Source organism: Daktulosphaira vitifoliae, unplaced genomic scaffold, assembly GCF_025091365.1.
Source record: "Daktulosphaira vitifoliae isolate Bord-2020 unplaced genomic scaffold, ASM2509136v1 Scaffold_2, whole genome shotgun sequence".
In the NCBI taxonomy this organism is placed as follows: Eukaryota; Metazoa; Arthropoda; class Insecta; order Hemiptera; family Phylloxeridae; genus Daktulosphaira; species Daktulosphaira vitifoliae.
In genome coordinates, this window is record NW_026099573.1 from 19,064,123 (window position 1) to 19,086,675 (window position 22,553).

Below are 22,553 nucleotides of genomic sequence, written 5' to 3' on the forward strand. Positions count from 1 at the left end.
GTGTTCGACGACAGTCGGACGACCATGTATTATATACTCCACACAATTATAAAATAATATTCAGGGGTTCTTAACAATATAATATTTATGAAAATCTGTACTTGTGAAAAATATTCTATGTCAATTAAATTATACAATATTCATGAAACTCAGTGTATTGCCCTTATAAGATATTTTAAAATAAAATAAAATACAAAATCCAGGATTTTAACACAAAAATAGCAAATTTTTAATACGGTAGCCAATTGCGCATAAAAGATAGGTCGTCGGGACCTATTTTTTTTTTCATTTTATATTACATATAATATGCTTTAATTTGATATATGTTTAAAGAATGCAGTATTTCCGGAACATTTTCAAAAATTAAGTTGAAAAAGTTAGTTTTTGTAAAAAAGTTACTATTTTAAATCCCCCCTGTAATCAGATTAATTGTTAGATTTTCAAAAAATGATATCAAATGAAAGGTAAATATCTAAGGTTTTGACATATAAAATTTTTTATTAATTTGTTCATTTTTGAAAAAATTATGGAAGTTTTAAGAAAAGAAAGTGAAAAAAATGACAAAATTTACCGATTTTAATAATTGTAATTTTTTTTGAGATTTCCCCTATTTGCGGGGAACGAGGGAAATTTTTTCAATTTTTAAGGGTAATGTCTTCAACTAGATACGATTTGTGATCTTTTGACGTATTTTTGAAATAAATTGGTCCAGTTAGAGCTGAAAAAAGTAGTGACAAACACAAAAAAAAACTCATCATGGTAAAATTAATACTTTCTCAGCTTCGCATCGAAGCTAAAATAGTTTTAGATTATCTAAAGAAACTTTAATGTTACTTTCGACAATGTACGGGGATGCTATAAAATACAAAACTCAAAGAAGTTATTTGTTGTCCTCTGAGTTACATCTTTTATTAGCGCTTCGATATTATGCCACTAGAGCATTTCAAATGATGTAAGGAGATCAAATTGTCGTACATAAAGGCACTGTTTGAAGAGTCAATAAAATAGTGTCTACACAAATCGGTCTATTGCCTCTTCAATTTATTAAATTTCCCGATAATGCTGCTGATCGTTAAAAAATTAAAATTGGATTTTATACATAACATCAATATCTTTGTGTGATTTGTGTCATTGATTATTCGAAATTTAATAATTCGAAAATTAAAATACATTCTCCTAAAAATAATATTAATAAACAGTTTCGGAATCGAAAAGGATATTATTAATTTTTACATAAAAAATATTTTAAAGAATAATAATACAATTATAACAGATTATTTGAGATGAGTGATAATTCATATATAAATTACAACCAGGTAAGTGTTTATAACGTGTTAACCTCATTATATTATACTCTTTACATGATACTTATATTAATCGATAAGTATTTTGTAAAGTAAATTTTACAGAACCGATTATTTATATATAAGATAGATAACTGAATAGTATTCATGCAACCGGGCATAAGTCATAAAAATATATACCTTTAAAAAGATGATCTAATGAACGTGGAATGAATGTTTCCCCATTATCAGAATTAAATTCGAATCCTAGTTTGGTGAAATTATCTAAAATCAACATCTCGATTCCATTTAATATAATTTCACTGCCGCAATAATAAAATGCTATATTTTCTCCGTTCAAGTTTATATTTTTATATAGGCCGTTCAATTTTTCTGTTAACACAAACATATTACATTTTTCCAATGTACAATATTGATTAATGTTAAACTCTATTTTCTTTATAAAATTATTTATTTTCAAATGTATATTATACAATATAATTTTATTGTATGTCAAATCCTCACGCGATGGAAACGAATAATTTAATTGACTTTGTAAATTTTGGAAATCTTGAGATATAAAGTTTAAAATAATATTATACTTTTCGAGAAGTTGCCATGGACTTAAATGTAGTCTGTCTATTGCATACAAGGCTCCGTGCATTTTTTTTGTAAATAAAGTTATATTGAATATTATTTCTAATAGTTTTACAGTGCAATTATAGCCTTGAGTTTTGTTAGATTCATTGCTCATTATTTTGTCACAGAATATTTGATGATAGTTGACAGCAGTTAGGATGTCCATTAAAATACTTGCGTATGTGCAACCAAGGAAAACAGTTGCGGCTCTTATTTTAGAATTACATTCAATTGGTGTTATTGGCTCTTGCATTATACTCGGGAGATCAAATTCTTGCGTTAAATAAGTTACATTTATGACACGATTTAAATTTTTCCACCCGATACATTTGAAAAGATTATTCACAATACAAGTATTTGTTATACTAATTCTTTCCGATATAATACATAAGATGACACAAAATAATAAAAAGCTCTTTGTTATAAACTTTAAAGATATCATTTTTAGAAATCTTTGAATGATGCTAATATAATAATGATAATAATTAGTATGGTAACTTTTATATAAACTGTTCAATTCAATACTGATTCCGAATATAAATTTTTACACATAAAAGAAACATTAAATTGTATTTGAAAAAAATGTTTTTTATAATTTTAGATATGCCTATTTAAAGCTTTTTTTATGATTTCATATTATTGATGTATAGTAAATAATGTTATTCAAGTTACACAAATGTATGTTTCAAAATTAGTTTAATAATGATTTTTTTAATTAGCCTTTTATTTCCGACCTGCAAAGAATTAAGAAAAAAACTATTGTATATTTTTACTATTTTTTTTTTTTTTTTTGAAAAATGTGACTACCGAAACAAAGAGACGTTAATTGAAAATAGTGTCGGTACAGAATTTAAAGTGTCAACTCGGTAAAATTTATGAATAACTTATAGGATCTGGAAAACCACCAATTTTGGTGATCGAAAATTTTAGTTATTGATTTTACTATTTTTAGGTCCTACTGAATATGACTTTACTATTAGTTACATACATTAAACCAACACCCTCTATATTTCCTTACATACTTCTGAGTTCTTGAATTCTTATCCGTGTAGTTGACTCATCAAGATGTCAACAAACCTTTATTTGTTGGTCAAATACTCCAGTGGAAACATCCCTTCATTGAACTTCATTAATATAATGATAACCAAAATTCCTATGTTTAATTCGTTTATCGAATTCTGAATTTTTCACTAATTTAATAGAACTTTGGCTGTCCATATATTAAATACGTGTCTTTCACTTTGTTTCCGGAAGATTTCTTGCTAATATCATGTAACCATGTAAGTTCCTGTAACGCTTCACACAGTGCTAGGTATTTAGTCTCAGTAGTTGAAAATTCTACCCATTTTTGCGTTTATGACACCATACTATTATTTCATTTGCCATTTTTTCATTAAAATGAATTAAAAGTTTGTTGTTGTATCATCAGTATATTTTTCCTCACTATATCCATACAACTTAAGTTTCACCCTAGAATTGAACACGATTTTCAATAAAATAGTTAAGGACATTAAAGACGACGACTACTACTCGACCTCAACGTAGTACATACAAAAAAAAAAAATTCCCGCGGACGGTCCGCAAGGATCACGGATCTAACAACCCCGCGGACCCTAGTTAATTCAATGGGGGTGGAAACACGTACTACTGCTCCTAGCCGGTCATGACTTTGGTTAGTTGGGACCGGTAGGCCTGGACATACCTGCTTGCTAACAGCAAATAGGACGCCCTAATCCAGCCATACCAAGTGAAAGGGTTGCTAAATTGTCACAGGGTAGTTAGTCGAAAGGTAAAGTGACCATTGGAATCCTTTATGGCACCTGGCGCACCATAGAGTATACAGCCTTATCACAGTATCGAGCTCTGCTGTGATGGACCTTAATTCTCGACTACTCGTAGGAACTATATGGATAAAAACATACAAGCACCACAAAATAACGAACTTGGGACAAACAGGGATCCTACGGACAACCTGTCGGAACAAGAGCGTGAACTAGCGATTCTTCGATAATAACTAAAACTAAAACTACAAAAAAAAATCGGTTGTTACAATAACAAATAGTTTATTAAAATAGTAACATACTATTTGATTTTATCGATAATTAACAAAATATTGCGTATCATAAATTACACATTTTTTAATACGAAAAAAAATCTTATTTGTTGTATAACACCTCAAAGTAAGAGTACATAAATATATTGAAAGTTATGTAAAAATATATTAATCAGTTCTTAGTTGCTCCGAAAAAATTATTATTATTATTATTATATTATTATGATCTCAATGACATATAGGTACACTAAAAGTTAAACTATATTTTATGTGACTGAATATTAACTAAAAAATAATTTAAATAAAATTTATAAAATTCCGTGTATCTTTTTTAGTAAGTTCTTCTGTTTCAAACTCAGATTCTTCATTCATTATGGTATCATCTATTAAATCTGTTGAAAAGAATAATTACTTCAATGTTTATATATATATATATATTTCTAGCATAAATTTAAAATACTTTATTTTTGATTATTTTATGTAAATTATATACAACTATATATATTTTTTTTTTCAACTTTTGGAATTATTAAGACCAATCATTAATTATGAAATAAAAAAAATAATTTTTTTTTTATTATTATATTGCTATATTATGTTAAAAGTTAACTTATGCAAAAATCATATGAATGATTGTGTTCTAAGTTAATCCATCAGAAAGTCACGCCCCAAAAGTAGGTCATACTACTGATTATCTAAGTTCAAACCGTAAAATTAATCATTAGATACATTGTCCAAAAATAAGTCTATTTTTTTAAATCATACACTTAAAAATTACAAATAGGATCACTGACCACGAATCAAATAAAAAAGAATTTGGAAACAGGAATTCACTGCTGACATCAGTGAACTGTGTGACTGAAATAACTCAAAGCAAAGAGAATGTAAAGGAAACCCATCTGTTTCTTATATGAAAAATAAAATGAAAATCAAGTCAGAAATGGTTTTCATAACTTAATCTAATGTAAGACAAGTTGAGATCCTTACCGGGGGCCAGTTGACATGACTTACGTCGTAATTTTGTAATCGGCACTAAATTTGATAGTAGGGATCCGTGGGCCGTTTATTATTCATGAACAACAACAAATTATTTAAAAACAAAGAACCGAAAAGACGAACACAATAAATAAAAATCTTCACATGGTATCACGACACTTTTGCTGGCGTTGGCGATAAGATCTTCGCCATGGCCCTCAGATGTAAAAAAGTAAGCAGCGATGATAGAGACGGTGCGCGGGTGCAAATCGGTTCATTGAGTGGCGTATTACCTCAACGTCATCACTTTGACAGTGGGAAGAAGACTCAACGTTTCATTTGCGGTTGGATGTGGCCTTGCTGGACTTTGCACCGGAGCACCACTAACATAATTGCATTTTAGATGGCAATATGGATTATACATGAGAAATTACTCATTTACATATCCTAACCAAATAAATATTATCGTATTGTTAGATATATCCTTTAATGCCTTCCAAATTAATCCCGTAGTGTTAGTGTTTGAATATAGTTCTATGAATTTATACTATCAAATATAATTTATATAATATCATTGTACATCATAACTAATTGAAAGTTTTCATTGTTTATCTGCGTAATTTTTAAATGTTAATTTGTTTAATGTCAAATTGATGTAGTTAAACAACATTCTTTTAACAGTTATAATATTCAATAACTTTTCGAAATTCATGTTTTTATATCTTTTAATTTCCATACAATTTTTCATACAATCTTTTAAGAATACGAATATCATTCAAAATGTGTATTTCTATTTAATAGAAACGCTTAATATATGAAATTCCATACTAAAAATGTGTAGTTAATTAAGTTTAAATAATTTCAAAAAATTTAAGAGACTAATTTAAGAGATTAAATTTTTAGATAATCAACAATTAATTTACCTATTCGAAGAGAATCATAAAAAACTGGAATCGTAGCTAGAGATATTTCGGATTCAACGTATAATTCTAAATAAATGTAGACAGAAAAATATTTCTGAAATTAAAAATTATCCGTGCTTAGAAAAATTTGTCCAATTGCATGTAAATAATATTGCCAAATAAGTAACGATATATCTAAAGGTTTTTTTTAACAACCGTAATTTTGATTACTTGTCAAAATTCATGTTTTATATTTTTCAAATTTCAATCAGTTTGGTGTGATTAATGAGTATATAAAGTTAGAGAAATTAAAAAAATTATAAGTGAAACTGATAACGGTTTTGATATATACAATTCAATAAATCAACAAATAATTTACCTTTTTCAAGAAAATCATAAAAAACTGGAACCGTAGCTGGAGGGGTTATGGATTCATTGTCTGCTTCTAAATACAAATAATTAAAACGAATATTTCAGTCATTAAATAATTTATGTTTTTATTTACTATTATTAAATTAAAAGAAACATATACTTTAACTAAAAATTGTTATTTGGTCGTTTGTTATAAAAAAGTGTGTAGTCACTATTTTATATATGTTGTTATTTTCAATAATCGATTTTTCTAATGTTGTCTGTCATTTGTGTATAAAGTTTTAGCTCCGGTAGAACCCATTAATAAACGCAAATCCAATAACCTATATCCCCTAATTTAATATTTCAATTACTATATTATGTTATATTATAATTGTAAAAAAATTTTAATTTTCATAACTTATTATTAAAATTTACTTAATTTTGTTACTGTATTTTATTAATATTTTTTATAGTTTTTCAAAATTCAAATTTTTATTTTTGTAAATTACCACCAACAGTTTGGAGTGAATAATAGATATATGTATCCTTTAAAATTTCTTATATCATACAAAATGTGTATTTCTATTTATTAGAGAAACTCGATATATTAATATATTGTTAAAATTGTGTAGTTTTTTAGCTTCGATGCGAAGCTGAGAAAGTATTAATTTTACCATGATGTGTTTTTTTTTTTTTTTTTTTTGTGTGTCTGATGCGACATTTTTTTTCAGCTCTAACTGGACCGATCTTTCTCAACGATACGTCAAAAAATCACAAATTGTATCTAGTTGAAGACATTACCCTCAAAAATTGAAAATTTTGACCTCATTTGCCGTAAATAGTGTAAATCCCCAAAAAATTACTATTTTTAAAATCAGTAAATTTCGACATTTTTATCATTTTTTTTTCTAAAAATTGCCATGACATTTTAAAAAATGATCAATTTAAAATAATTCTTTTTATATATTGAAACCTTAGATATTTTCCTTTCATTTGATATAAATTTATTGAAAATCTGACCCTTATCTGCCCACAAGGAGGGATTCAAAATATCAACTTATGCACAAAATTTTAACCTTTTCAACTTAAGTTTTGAATATGTTCCGGAAATACTCCGAGATTCAAACATATGTTAAAATAAAGCTTATGTTATGTACTATAAATTCAAAAAAAAAAAACCCAGTACAGGGGGGTCGCGGCAAAGTGGTGACGTGACATAGTTGGATTAAGTATAATTAATCACTATAAAAAAAAACGCTTCGATTCATATCTTTTGTAAGTGTTTAATTTTAAAAAATTTGTGGATTATTCCAAAAGCTACATGATCTGCTATTTTCTTATTAATATCCGGAATGAAAAAGGGATTATTAAAAAATATTATTTTTCATAAAAAAATTGTGTTGATCCATACATTTTTCAATAAGTTATAGCATTATAAAGTTAAAAATATAAAAAAGAATTATTTTACAAAAATCGTAATTTTTTATTAACTTTGATGTCTATTTTCACCACGAAGACAAGTCCAGAGGTCAAATTTTTTTTTCCATAATAAAGTACATTACATTAGCTTTAATTTAAGATATATATAAAAGTGTCAGACCTTCCGGAACACTTTCAAAAGTTAAGTTGAAAAAGTTAATTTTTTGTGAAAACGTTGTCATTTTAAATACCCCCCTGTAGGCAGGTAAAGGGTTAAATTTATAAAAAAAATAAACCAATTGGTTTTTTTTTAATTTTTTATAATTTAAATGATAGGTAAAAACATCAAGCATCTATAAAAAAAAAAGTTATATTGATATATTCATTTTTAAAAAAGTTATGGCAGTTTTTGTAATAAAAATTGAAAAAATTTCGAAAATTAGCGATTTTAGCTTCGCTGCGAAGCTGAGAAGGTATTGGTTTTACTATGATGTGTTTTTTTTGTGTCTGTTACCACTTTTTCTCAACTCTCACTGAACGGATTTCTTTCAACAATACGTCAAAAGATCACAAATCGTATCTAGTCGAAGACATTATCCTTAAAAATTGAAAAAATTTCCCTCGTTCCCCGTAAATAAGGGAAACCTCCAAAAAAATTACAATTTTAAAAATCACTAATTTTCGAAATTTTTTCAATTTTTTTTAATTAAAATTGCCATAAATTTTTTAAAAATAGACATATCAATATAAAAATTGTTTATATAGATGTATATTATTATTATCTATCATTTGTTATATTGTTTTTATAAATTTGACCTTTTAACTGCCCATAGGGGATGGGATTTAAAATTACAACTTTTTCACAAAAAATTTACTTTTTCAACTTGACTTTTGAAAATGTTCCGGAAAGTCTAACACTTTTATATATATCTTAAATTAAAGATAATGTAATATACTTTATTATAAAAAAAAAAAAATTGACCTCTGGAAATGTCTTTGTGGTGAAAATGTCTACCGAATGCAATTTTCGTATGAAAATTCTTGATTTTATTTTTTACATTTTTAACTTTATAATGCTATAACTTATTGATCAACACAATTTTTTTATGACAAGTAGTATTTATATACATCTTTCATTCGACATACATTTTTTTTAAATCAGACCATATCCCTATATACGGGGGGGCTTCAAATCTAAAAAATGCATATAGAAAGTAGAACTTGACTTTTGAAAATGTTCCGGAAAGTCTGACACTTTTATGTATTTCTTAAATTTAAAGTAATGTAATATACTTTATTATGGAAAAAAAAATTTGACCTCCGGACTTGTCTTCGTGTTTGAATGATTTTAATCACTGTCAGATATCATTATACTTGGTCCAATTATGCCACGTCACCACTGTACCGCAACCCCCCTTTGCTGGGTTTTTTTTCTTTTAAGTCAAAAAAATTAATTTTAACATTTGAACCATATTAAATTGTCAATTTTAACAAAAAACGAATGCGACGAACATTTGCCGATTCAGTAAAAATCATTGCTCGCAGCAACAGATAGATAACTGAATAGTATTCATGCACTTGGGCATAAGACATAAAAATATATACCTTTAAAAAGATGAACTAATGAACGTGGAATGAATGTTTCCCCACTATCAGAATTAAATTCGAATCCTAGTTTGGTGAAATTATCTAAAATCAACATCTCGATACCATTTAATATAATTTCGCTGCCAAAATAATAAAATGATATATTTTTTTCATTCAAGTAAATATTTTCATATTTAGTATTTAATTTTTCCGTTATCACAAACATATTACATTTTTCCAATGTACAATATTGATTAATGTTAAACTCTATTTTCTTTACAATATTACTTATTTTCAACCGTATATTATACAATATAGTTTTATTGTATGTCAAATCCTCACGTGATGGACACGAATTATTTAATTGGCTTTGTAAATTTTGGAAATCTCGAGATATAAAGCTTAATATAATACTATACTTTTCGAGAAGTTGCCATGGATTTGTATGCAGTTTGTCTATTGCATACAAGGCTCCATGCATTTTTTTTGTAAATAATGTAATATTGCATATAATTTTTAATAGTTTTACAGTACAATTATAGCCTTGTATTTTATCAAATTCATTGCTCATTATTTTGTTACAGAATAGTCGTTGATAGTTAACAGCAGTTAGAATGTCTATTAAAATACTTGCATATGTGCAACCAAGGAAAACAGTTGCAGCTCTTATTTTAGTATTACAATCAATTGATGTTATTGGCTCTTGCATTATACTCGGGAGATCAAATTCTTTCGTTAAATAAGTTACATTTATGACACGATTTAAATTTTTCCATCCAATACATTTAAAAAGATTACACAAAATATTAGCATTTTTTTTTGAATTTCGTGTTGATTCGGCACATAAGATGACACAAAGTAATAATAAGCACTTTGTTATAAACTTTGGAGATGCCATTTTTTTTAGAAATTTTTGAATAATGCTACTAAATTAATGATAATTCATTTTACTATTGCAATTTTTACATTAACTGTTCAATAAATTTCTGAATCCAAATATAGTATTAACACATAAAAAAAACATTATTGAATTTGAAAAAAATGCTTTTTATAATTTTAGACATACCTATTTAAAACTTCTTTTTTATGATTTCATATTATTGTTTGTTAGTAAATAATGTTATTCGAGTTACACAAATGTATGTTTCAAAATTAGTTTAATAGTAATTTTTTTTAATTAGCCTTTTGTTTCCGACCTACAAAGAATTAAGAAAAAACTATTGTATATTTTTTAGTTTTTTTTTTTTGAAAAATGTGACTACGGAAAAAAACAGACGTTAATTGAAAATAGTGTCGATACAGAATTTAAAGTACCAACTCGGTAAAACTTATGAATAATTTGTAGGATTGCCTATGATTACAATAAATGCAATCTTCATGTAGGTAAACATAGTTTTTATGAGATATATTATGCCAAATGACGCGTTTTAAATATTGCAATATATTGAAATATATCGATGCAAATTTAAAACAAATTAATAAATCTGTCAAATTTACCATAAAGTACATAATTATCGTCTTTAGAGTTCAATAACTCATAAAATACAAAGCTTTGGAAAGTTTTTCTTTTTTAATTGTGTAGTAATAAATAATCTTCAATTTCTTTTAGCTTTGAATGTAAATTTTCCAATGCAATGCAAAAAATCTTCAAAATCAGCCATATTTTCAAAAAATTATATAATTTTTGGATAATCGAGATCGAGATTTTGTAGTTTTTCTTTATTTTCCTCTGACTAAAATGTATTAACTTTAATTTGATATACGTTTAAAGAAGTCAGGTTTTTGGAACATTATCAAAAATTAAAATAAAAAAAATTGTTATACAATTTTTGAGCTCCAATGATAGCTTGGTTATTGATCGATTTTTAAAAAGAATTGTGGACAAGGAAAATGATAGTTTTATTGATAAATATTTTGTAATTATCGATCCATTTTTTTAAAAATATTTTGATGTAATATGAAGCTTAAAAATATCAATATTTTCTGTTTTATGATAATTGTAATTTTTTAGTATATATCCATTTATTAGGAAGATTGAAGGGAATTTTTTTTAATTATGGATCGAATAGCTTCAATTATATACGTTCTGTCATCTTTGACGTATTGTTGAGAAAAACAATTCAGAGAAAATAATTGTGAATATTTGAATAGTAGAAAAATTGTTTATAATAGCAAAAAATAAACACGTCGTGTCTTATCACTGATCAAGTTATTCTGTCAGGATAGCGATTAGGCACTTGGAAATCGTTCCTAGCCTCCTTATTGTCAACTAGAGATGTTAAGTTTGTGAACGTATAGTTCATTTAAACTATTCACTTTGATTAACTATTCTGAACTGTTTCAGTATCTGTAACTTAACAGTTCACAGTTCGAAAAAAATTGGTAGCAATGTATAAATGAAATAGTTTGCGAACTTCTTTAAAAATTCTCTGTGGTTCGTTGTTCGAAATCCTGTAAATAGTAAACAGCTGTTTACAATTAGATAACAAATAAATTATATTGTTAAAATGTTCACGGTTGTTAACAGTTTAACAATAAAATAAATTCATACAATGTACAAATATTAGATCAGATTTCTGATTTAATTTATAACTACTGGTCAATATATCCATCTTGGATTAGGTGATAATAATAACATGAGCCATGAGGGTATTGATAATAATTTTTGCTTAGTTTATGATGTTCAGGTTAAGGTATAATGTTAGTTTATAACTTAATTGCTTATAAGTAGTGTGAACTACTACTGAACTGTGTACTGCTGTACTAATAGTGATAAAACAAATAGTTCATGGCCAAACAATATCAGTATGATTAATAAAACTAGTGAACTACGTAAACTTAAGAATAGTTCATTTGAACTAATCACTTGAATGAACTATGAACTAATGAACTATTCACAGAAATGAACTAAACTTTCAATCTCTATTGTCAACTTGTTTTGTCGTTTTCGTTATAATAGCCTTATTCTCGTGTCAAATTATAAATATTGTCTAGACAAAACTGATACATCGTGTCGTCACATTGTCGCTATTATATAATTATTATATATAATTATATATGTATTGTTGACAAATTTGTAACAGTAATTCTCTTAAATATTGTATTTGTAGGAAACTTTGCTTACAACAAAATTTCTAACTTTAAATTTTAGATCATTTAATAAACCTCGTGGTTGATTTCAAATTTCTCATTAAATACTGATCTATTGATGATTTAAGTTAATTATTACACATTTTGTTGTTGTCATATTGAACAAATATTATTTAGTAATATATTAAAAAGTCAAAGTCAGAATCTTACAATTATTATTGAAATCAATCACTAGAGTTCTAATACTCCATTATGATAGATGGTACTCAATTACAAAATATCATTTAAAAATAATTATAATTATCAAATTTCATTGTGGATCAGTCGCTCATATTTAATTTTTTCATATGTCTTGTTTACACTCATACTTGTAATCAATCAATAATTAAAATTATCTAGTAATTTTAGGAAATAATTAGTTTCTTAATTTAAAATCACACTAAACAAACTCACAAAATTGAATATTAGTTGTCAATATCACCTCTTATTCCTTACATCACAACATTTATTGATAATTTGTTCCTATTGGTCCTCTGACTAATTAGTTTAAGAAATATCTTGCACTTTTAAAAATCAAATAAGTATTAATTACTTGATTTGTAGAAGTCATTCATTTATAGAAATAAGTATTTTTAAATTTATTTGTAAATAGCACAATTGGCCGACCCCAAGTAATTGGGATTAAGGCCAGGAAAAAAAAGATTTGTAAATAGTACAAATCTAAGCATGTTATGTATTTCAGTTATAATTTTAAGCATGTTATTTAATTCATTCATAAATTTAAATTTATGAACGCTGCTATTGAATTCACTATAAGATTGTAAGTTCATTACTTAGTGTATTGGTCATATTTCATATAATTTGAATTGGAATTTTATTAATTTTCTGAAAATAATAATTTGGAAAACATTTATTTTATGTATGTTTTTTATTAGTTGTCAGAATAAAATTATTTTAAATTGTTATCATAGAAATAAACTAATTTTTTCTTATAATTTAATTGTCTATCAAATTTATCCTCAATACAGTCCACTAGTAAATATGCAAAATAATTTAGTCATTTAACCAGTACCAAAATCTTGATCTTACTTTATAATACTGATTACAATTGTTCATAATTTAATAATTATAGTTGGACTTCAATAAAAAATTACAATTTTAGAAAGTTCACATCAACTTAGTAAGTACATTATAGGTGTTTGGACTTCCATAAATATTATAAAGAAACTAAGGTGATCTATCGGTTAATGTAGTGTGCCTAAATTATTATTTCTCCGTAAAAATTTCATTATTAAATTATTAAATATTAATTTCATACTATATTTAATATCTATGATTATGAACCAGAATTGTTCAATTATAAAGTATATATCGATATCGGTGAGTTGATACTCAAGACTTATTTTATGTATTAATTAATTCCTTGGGCAAATTAGAAGACATACGAGTTGTTTCTCTGTTAACATATGAATTCATTCCTAAAAATTAGGCTATTTAAACGATATAAATTTAACGTTTTTCACACCTAAATCTATTAACGTTAGATTGGATGTTAAGTCTCCCAAAAATATTTTTTTAATTCTAATATTACCTTAAAAAATAATATAAAAATATTCAAGTTAAATTAATAAAAAATTTAGTCGATTGATCATCAATATAATTACTAATACCATGGTAAAAATTCAAAAGGACTTATGAAAACAAAATTTATATTCATTCATTCATCATAATTATAGCTTTAGATTTTCAACTTAAAATATGTCGTTACTTAATAAATTTATAAGTTTAATCGGCTACAACAGTGTTGGAGACCTTCCAGATGCATAACGTAAGTTTTAAAGTATTATCTGAGATATTCGTAATAGGACATTATTGATGTACCTATATAAGAATGAGGGAATACACAATCCTTAATTGCCCTGGATTCATTTATCGATAAAATTATAAGTAAACCAATAATTGAGAATCAATTTGTATGCAGCCATATAGATATCTGAAAACGATTAATCATTTGCCTTTGTTTTATTTCATGTCGTCTTTTAAAATCTCTTTTTTTATTACAGTTATGGCAAAAATATTCAGCAATGAATGCCCAATTATTTTTATTCAATGACTTTCTAGTTATATACTATAAACACAATTAAATGGTACTAAACGTTTTACAAGGCTTCGTTCCATTTGTCTGCAATTTTTTTTTTTACAATTATCACAGTAATTTACGGTTACAATCCATTAAAGTTCCATAATTTCTACACATTCTTGTTGCTTATTTCTAGTAAAAACCGTGTTATTTAAAGTGTCATCAACATATTTTCTAATTTCAAACGTATTAGTCACTTCATTTGCTTTTTAGCCAATAAGCTGCTATTTCAATTTTTTTCCAATTCCACCTTTATGAATCGCACTTATTACTTATCATAAAAAAGTTGAATCACATAGCTTGCATAACATCATAGTACATTATCCATATTTGCTAACGATTATTAGAAAAATCTTTATATTACTTGCGTTTATTTTATTTTTACAATATTTTTTTTTGCGATTAATATATCTAAATGGTTATTGTCATCGGTAATGCTCATTGAACGATTCTTCCATAAATATTTTAAAAAATCTCATTGATGTATTGTAATATAAAAATTGTTTATAATTGTAAAAATTCTTTGTTAAAATCACGTGAAAATCCAAAATCATATTTTAAGGAATTATTTATATAGTAACATGTTACCAAAAAATTTGCAATATTATAACTGATAGTAGACCACACATATAGAATCAAGAAATTAATAAATAACAAAGTAAAATTATTTAATATTGTAGTTGAAAACTTTTATCGTATCATATTTAATTCGACAAGATATACTTATAAACATTAAAAATAAATAATTTTAATTGTCTATATGGAGAAACTTGGCTAAACACAACTTTGTAATTGATATTTATTCGGCCACAGGTCTATGAATAAACGGTCAGTTTTAAAAGTTTTATACTGTAACGATGTAACAGAAATTTTAAATAACACAAAAAAATAAAGAACAGAAAAATAGGTATAACTTCGATAAAAATAGTACTGTCAATATGTCAATGGCATATAGAATTATTAAAAATTAATCATTAAATTATTGCAATAATTCATGTTTTATTTAAAGATTTTTGCATAATGGACCCAATAAATCTTATTTAAGATCCAAAATACAATCGGCAAAAGTTTCAAAAATTATATAGATGGTTAAAAAGAAATTGTACTTATGTTAAAAATCCAATTCCTCAAGTATCATTGGTTCGATTTATAGCTAAAAATATACCAAAATAAGTTGATGCTTATAACTGTTAAAAAGTTTATAGCTAGAAAATTTAGATGACATGGCAAACATATGTTTATATTACCAAAAGTATATAGAACATACCACAACAGTATTGAATAGGTGTCAAGCACTACATGTAGTCGTCGAGTGGTAACTAACTGTATAGCTGATGAGTACAGACTAAATGATTACAAAAATTTTGATATCTATTGCATTTTGTGTGACAAGACTATTAATTAAGTAATACTATTTACTACAAAAGAGTAATTTTTAAATATTAGATTCAAAAATAATAGCCATGTTACACAGACATATAAAAGAACTGGTTTGATAACTACCTTGTACAGTGTAATATTCGATTTGATCAATACTTGTTTTGATATGAGTATGCTCGTTAATCCATAATATTTATTCGCTGCAGTAGTTTTTATTTTAATATCTTTGTGGATATTATTTTTGCTATTTATTGTAACATCCAGGTATTTAAAACTATGTACTTTTTCAAACTTAAAATTCTCAACTTCTAAATGTTTCCCACGACTTTCTCGTCTTGATATATTTTGTCTTTGATTTGTTATGTGTAATCTAATGTCTTTACTATTTGTTACAAGACTCTTGGTCCCCATTTTTATTTCTTGTCTATTAGATCTTAACATGATAATATCATTTTCTTACACTAGTATTTCACGTTGCCTTTTATTTTCTTACAGTTTAATCCATCATACTTGCTGTTGGTTTTCTTGACCATTGTTTTTAGTGTTATATTAAAACGTACACCATGGAATTACTGCATAATTAGGCCATGTATAGATGATATCTAACAGTAGGAATTCTTTATTGTGACAAATCATCTAATTTAAGTAAAATCATATGTAATTACTAGCAAAATCGAGTAATAAACAGATAATAGTAAAAATTAAAAAATTAAAATAAAATTATGTGAGTTAAATACGTAAATTAAAATAAAAATTTTATTAAGAGAATTAATTAAATTAATGGATTGAAATAAAACTTGAGAATAAAATTAAATGAGTACAAAAAGTGAATATTAAAATAATAACCAAGAATAAAATTTCTATAAAAGTTAAAATGCAAAATATAACTAAATAATTGAGAATAAAGTCACTTAAGCTATAAAAGCGAATAAACTAAAAAGTGATAAAAAACTGACGAATTAAAATAAAATTGCAGTAAGTTAAATTTTAAGTTAAAAAGTGAATTAAAATAATAATTGAGGATAAATGTTATCTTAAATAAAAGTGAATTAAGATAAAATTAAGAGAAAATATGTGAGTTACAAAAAAAAAAATTTTTAATTTAAAACATATATTTTCATATTACTTAAAACTGCCATAACTTTTTTAAAAATGAACAAAACAAAATAACTATTTTTATTATATAACTTTCTTAAGTATTTCTCTTTCATTTTATATAAATTATTTGAAAATCTGACCTTTATTTTGCAACTTAACCATACCCGCAAGTATACGATAAGCGCCTCGCTTATAATATACGTATCTGTATGTTGTTCGAACGATGCTGTCGGTCGACCAAACACTGTTTTGTGTGTATGTGTACCCGCATATACTGAGTGAAACAACTTTAATGTTCGCATGCAAAAAATGTATTAAAACTATTTTATTATTTAAAAATTTTCATTTTTAATAAAAATGTAGAATTAAGAATATACAATTAATTTTCTTCTTTTAATTAATTTTAGTAGAGGTTGTGATCGCCCTGTCGTCCAAGACACGAGCCGCCACTGTATATATACAGGGTGATTGAAATCTGGTAAGACACTCATTTTCTCAGAAAATATTGAGAATTTTAAATTTTATATTAGAGAAAAAATATGAAGTTCAAAAAACTCTACAATAATATGTAGTCAAACTATTATTTTTTTCGTCCCTTCAAGGATAAAAATCCTTATTTATAATTTTCTTAAATGGGAACCCTATTTTTAACTTTATATAATAGAAAAAAAAATTACAAACAATTTTGTTCTTATAATTTTTTTTATCCTATTAACCGTTCGTTCGTTACAGCTTGTTAAAGTTAAGTGATTTTAGGCCAAATTTCTATTGTCATTTTACTGTATTAAATACAGAAGCCATTATTTTTATTTGCTGTTGCATTAGCCAAATTTTATTGATCAAGTTATGACAGATAAATTAGCTATAAAAATGTACTACGCACTAAATGAGTGATAACAATAATAGATTCAAACCGGGTTTTCGGTGTATTATTAATAGCTAAGTCTATGGTTTTGTAAGACTAAAGGATCTAAAAAAAATGCCGGTTGCACTGCCACCGATATTATGAAACATAATAAATAACAATATTTTTTCTGGAAGTCAAAATCTTTAAACAATTATAAAACGTATGAAGGGATAAAAAAAAATTTATTTAACTTCATATTATTGTAGAGTTTTATAAACTAAAATAATTTTTCTTTTTACAAAAATTTTAAATAATCAATAGTTTCTGAGAAAATAAGTGTCTTACCAGATTTCGATCACCCTGTATACCTTTTATCTGACATACTATTTAATTTAATTGAAAATACTATATAAAGAGTAGGCTACAATGATGGGGTCACTGATTTTCAGAAATGTTATGTAAATGAAATTTCATTCGATTTCTTTTAAAATAATAATTATATTAAGATAATTATTTTTGGTATTTTTTAATTCTATATATTTCTTGATTTATTATTTATTAATTATTAATTTTTTTTTAATGGTAACATACTAAAACATATTTATCTAGCTAGTCAAATTAAAAAATGCTCTAATTAACTAAATGACTGATCGAATAGATTTTTAGAAAATTTACTTTAGAAGTTATTAACTTATTTATTGAGAAGAACGCGGCAAAGTAATATGTAATGATAAAATGATCATGTGGATTGTCATTTTTACTTCGCCTCAACTTATATTTAAAAAAACGGTAGCATAGTGGGGTCTCGGCACAGTGTGAAAGAGGCATAGATGGGACAAGTGTAGATGATATCTGACAGTGATTAAAATCACTATCATTAGAAACGCTTCGATGCAAATCTGTAGATAGTGTTAATTTTAAGAGATTGGTAGATTATTTCAAAAGCAACCATAACTCTTATTCCCTTAATTTTATCCCGATTTATAATTATAATATATGAATACACATTAATACTTATAGTAATAAAATTTAGTATGAAATTGATATTCAATAATTTAGTATTACAATTTATATGGAGAAATAATAAAAATAATAAAGTAGTTGTATATTCCTTAACGTGTATAAAAATTTAAATTTTGATTGATGCAATACTTTTTAATAAAAAATGTTTGTTACTTATGAATAAATACACTAAACTACAAGGAACTTTCATCAGAAACAAAAATATACTTTTCTAAATCAACTTTTCGCGATGTATTCAAATGTGCAATTAAACTTTTTCTATCACTTCTAAGTTTTAATATTATTACTTATTATTAAAAAATAAGTATTTACATAAAAAAAAATTGTTTTAAATTAATACTGATTTTGACTATTATATGTTAAAAATAAGGAAAATGACATATTTAACCTATTTTTTTAATCGTTTAAAGTTAATTTTTGTGAATGTTTATAATAAAAAAAATTTATTTATTTTACCATAACTTTTAGCTCAATTGGCTAGTTTAAAATTGACATCATTAAATAGAAAATTTTATGAGAATTAAAAAAATTGTATCGTTAAAATTAATATGCAGTTAGGAAGTTTTATAAATACTATTTATAGTAAATTTATCAGAACAGCTCAATATTTTTTTGCATTTTTATCGTAATAGATAACTTAAATAGAAGTAATAGTAATCATTTCCTAATAACTTTTGGTGTTTCAAGAGATTCTACAATTAAAATATTCAGAACTTAATTAATTTTAATGATTTATTTTAACTAAATGAACCAATAAAAACAAAGTTGTTAAAAAGATTTACTCAATTGAGCGTATAATAAAATTTGATTATAATTGTAAAAATCCATTGTTAATTCAGGATAAACTAACAATCATTCTTTTAGAAATGATTTATATAGCAACATTAGAGTGGTCCTTAATTATAGATTATGAAAAATTTCTTTTAGAAATTCCTTGGTCTCACCCCCTCACCACAAATTTGTTTATATACATGTAAAAAAGAAAAAAAAATTTCACGTCAATCAGACAAGTTTAACCCGTGCCTACTCGGGGTTGAAAATTGGACAATAGAGGTATTTTTCTAGTGTTTTGTACTTAATTTGGAAATGAGTGATCATAAGAAAAAAATTATAGAACCCAACCNCATTTTTTTTAGAAATGATTTATATAGCAACATGTTACAAAAAAAAATTGTAATATTATAGTCTAGTAGTAGCACACACAAATAGAGTAAAAAAATTATTAAATTACAAAGTAAAATGATTTAATTTTGTATCTGAAACCCATCATATCAAATTATCATATCGAACATGATTCGTCAATAAATATTTTGAAAACATTAGAAATTAATGATTTTAATTGTCTGTATGGAGAACATGGGATAAGTAACTGTTTTATTGATAAATTAATATCTTCAACTAGATACGAATTGTAGTCATTTGACGTATCGTTGAAAAAAGTAGATCAAGTTAGAGCAGAGAAAATAAATGATAGTCACAAAAAAATGTCTTCTCAGCTTTGCATCGAGTTAAAACTTAAAATATAATAAAATAATTTTAATATGAATAAAAAATTTCTTCTTGCGAGTAGCGACTACAGTGATGGGATCCTTGATCTTTATTGAAGTTATTGAATCTAAATGAGATAAAAATCAAACGAGTTAAAAATTTATACTAACTTAAAAAGAATTAAGAAAAAATGCAAAAAATTCATTGCCATAAGAGTGCTGGAACCTCGTACCCCAAGCGTGTAAATCAAAAATTTAACTGTCTCGACAACTGCACGTCGCTACCGTCAGCTGTAAAAAATGGCTATTTAAGCTAGTTCAAATTTCAAAATTATTTTTCTCGACTTAAAAAAAGCAAACAATTTTAAATAAGTTTAACNAGTTATTTTTCTCGACTTAAAAGAAACAAACATATTTAAATAAGTTTAACTATCTATACTATATCAATTTTAATTTATATAATATTTATGAAAATCTGTACTCCCCTTGTCAGGTATTTTAAAATAAAATAAAATACAAAACCCAGAATTTTAACACAAAAATAGCTTATTTTTGAATACAGTAGTCATTTTTACCATAAACACAAATCCAGAGGTCAAATATGTTTTTTCAAATTTAAGTTTATCACATAAACTTTAATTTAAGATATAAATAAAAGTGTCAGTATTTCTGGAACACTTTCAAAAATTAAATTGAAAATGTCCTAGTTTCAATACGCATGTTTAAAGTTTTGACCCCCCTTGTATAAAGGGATATGATCGGATTTAAAAAAAAATTATGTCGAATGAAAGAGGTATATATAAAGTATTTAACATTAAAGAATAGAANAAAGAAGTATATATAAAGTATTTATCATTAAAGAATAAAGTTGATTCATGCATTTTTTAAAAAGTTATAGCAACATAATGTTAAAAAATGTAAAATAAAATATCAAGAATTTTTTCACAAAAATAGCATATTTTTGCATACGGTAGTCATTGTCACCATGAAAACAAGTCCAGAGGCCAAATTTTTTTTTTATAATAAAGTATATTACATTATCTTTAATTTAAAATATATATAAAAGTGTTAGTCTTTCCGGAACATTTTCAAAAGTTAAGTTGAAAAAGTTAATTTTTTGTAAAAAAAGTTACCATTTTGAAACCCTTCCTGTAGGCTTGTAAATGGTCAAATGTTCATAAAAATATATAAAATGATAGGTAAATACCTAAGGTATCTATAAAAAATAAAATTATATTCATTCGGTCATTTTTAAAAAAGTTATGGCAATTTTAATTTAAAAAATTTCCAACGAATTATCTTCCACGTGCAAACTGCTGCCGTTGTTAAAAATCTGCTATTTTTGTGTTAAAATTTTCGATTTTAAATTTTCAACTTTAAATTGCTATAACTTTCGTAAAATGTATCTATTAATACAATTTTTTTTTTCTAAATACATTATATATATACTTCTTTTATTTAACATACTTTTTTTTAAATTGGACAATTTCCCCTTCAACCTATCTTTAGAAAATGTTCCGGAAGTACTGCGTCCTCTAAAAATATGTCAAATTAAAGCTTACATTATGTAATATAAATTGTAATTGTATTATGTAATATAAACAAATTTGTCCTCATACCTAATCTTCTATGTGCAAATGGCCGTTTAAATTAAACGAAAAATGTAATATTTGCAAAAAAAATCACTTATAGTTATGTTTCTTGCACTTAAAACTGCCATAACTTTTTGAAATATAAACGAATCAAAATAATATTTTTTTATATTGAAACCTTAGGTATTTTCCTTTCATGAGATATAAACTTTTTTAAATTTGAACTTTTACTTGCCCACGGAAGGGATTCAAAATAGCAATTTTTTCACAAATGTCCATTTTTTCAACTTACATTTTGAAAATGTTCCGGAAATACTACGTCCTTCAAACATACGTCAAATTAAAGCTTATGTTACATTAACATTTTTTTTATGAAAATTATTGCATCAAGCACTTCAACTTTTATAAATGTTTGCCATAAAAATAATATCTACTTTATAATTTTTTCGTAAAGTTTTTCATAAAAATTATAATACTAAATGATTAAATATGAATTTCATACTCTATTTAATTGCTATAATAAATATGTAATTATAAATTATATTTTTAAATCTAAGAACTACTAATCAGGATATATATAAGGAGATAAGAGTTCATTTTGCTTTTGTAATTATGCATCAATTTCTTAGAATTAAACTCTATTTACAGATTTGCTTCGAAGCGTTTCTTATAATAGTGATTTTA

The 22,553-nt window shown here is 25.3% G+C and overlaps 1 protein-coding gene across 11 annotated transcripts in view; it reads right to left on the minus strand.

Moving 5' to 3' along the window:
• LOC126899396 (uncharacterized) overlaps positions 1-10,213 on the minus strand; it is a 240,256-nt gene extending 230,043 nt beyond the window's left edge. For 5 of the 11 annotated variants that reach the window (XM_050674312.1, XM_050674317.1, XM_050674324.1 and 2 more), the window contains exons 1-2: positions 9,231-10,213; positions 6,232-6,297 (exon numbers count right to left, since the gene is read on the minus strand). In XM_050674312.1, coding sequence (XP_050530269.1) covers positions 6,232-6,297; positions 9,231-10,110 — 946 coding nt within the window. In that variant the 5' untranslated portion in view covers positions 10,111-10,213. Of the gene's footprint in view, positions 1-1,484; positions 2,454-6,231; positions 6,298-9,230 lie in introns of those variants that run through there. The other 6 variants (XM_050674315.1, XM_050674323.1, XM_050674319.1 and 3 more) reach the window with 3 other exon arrangements.
• Between the last annotated feature and the right edge of the window lie 12,340 nt (positions 10,214-22,553).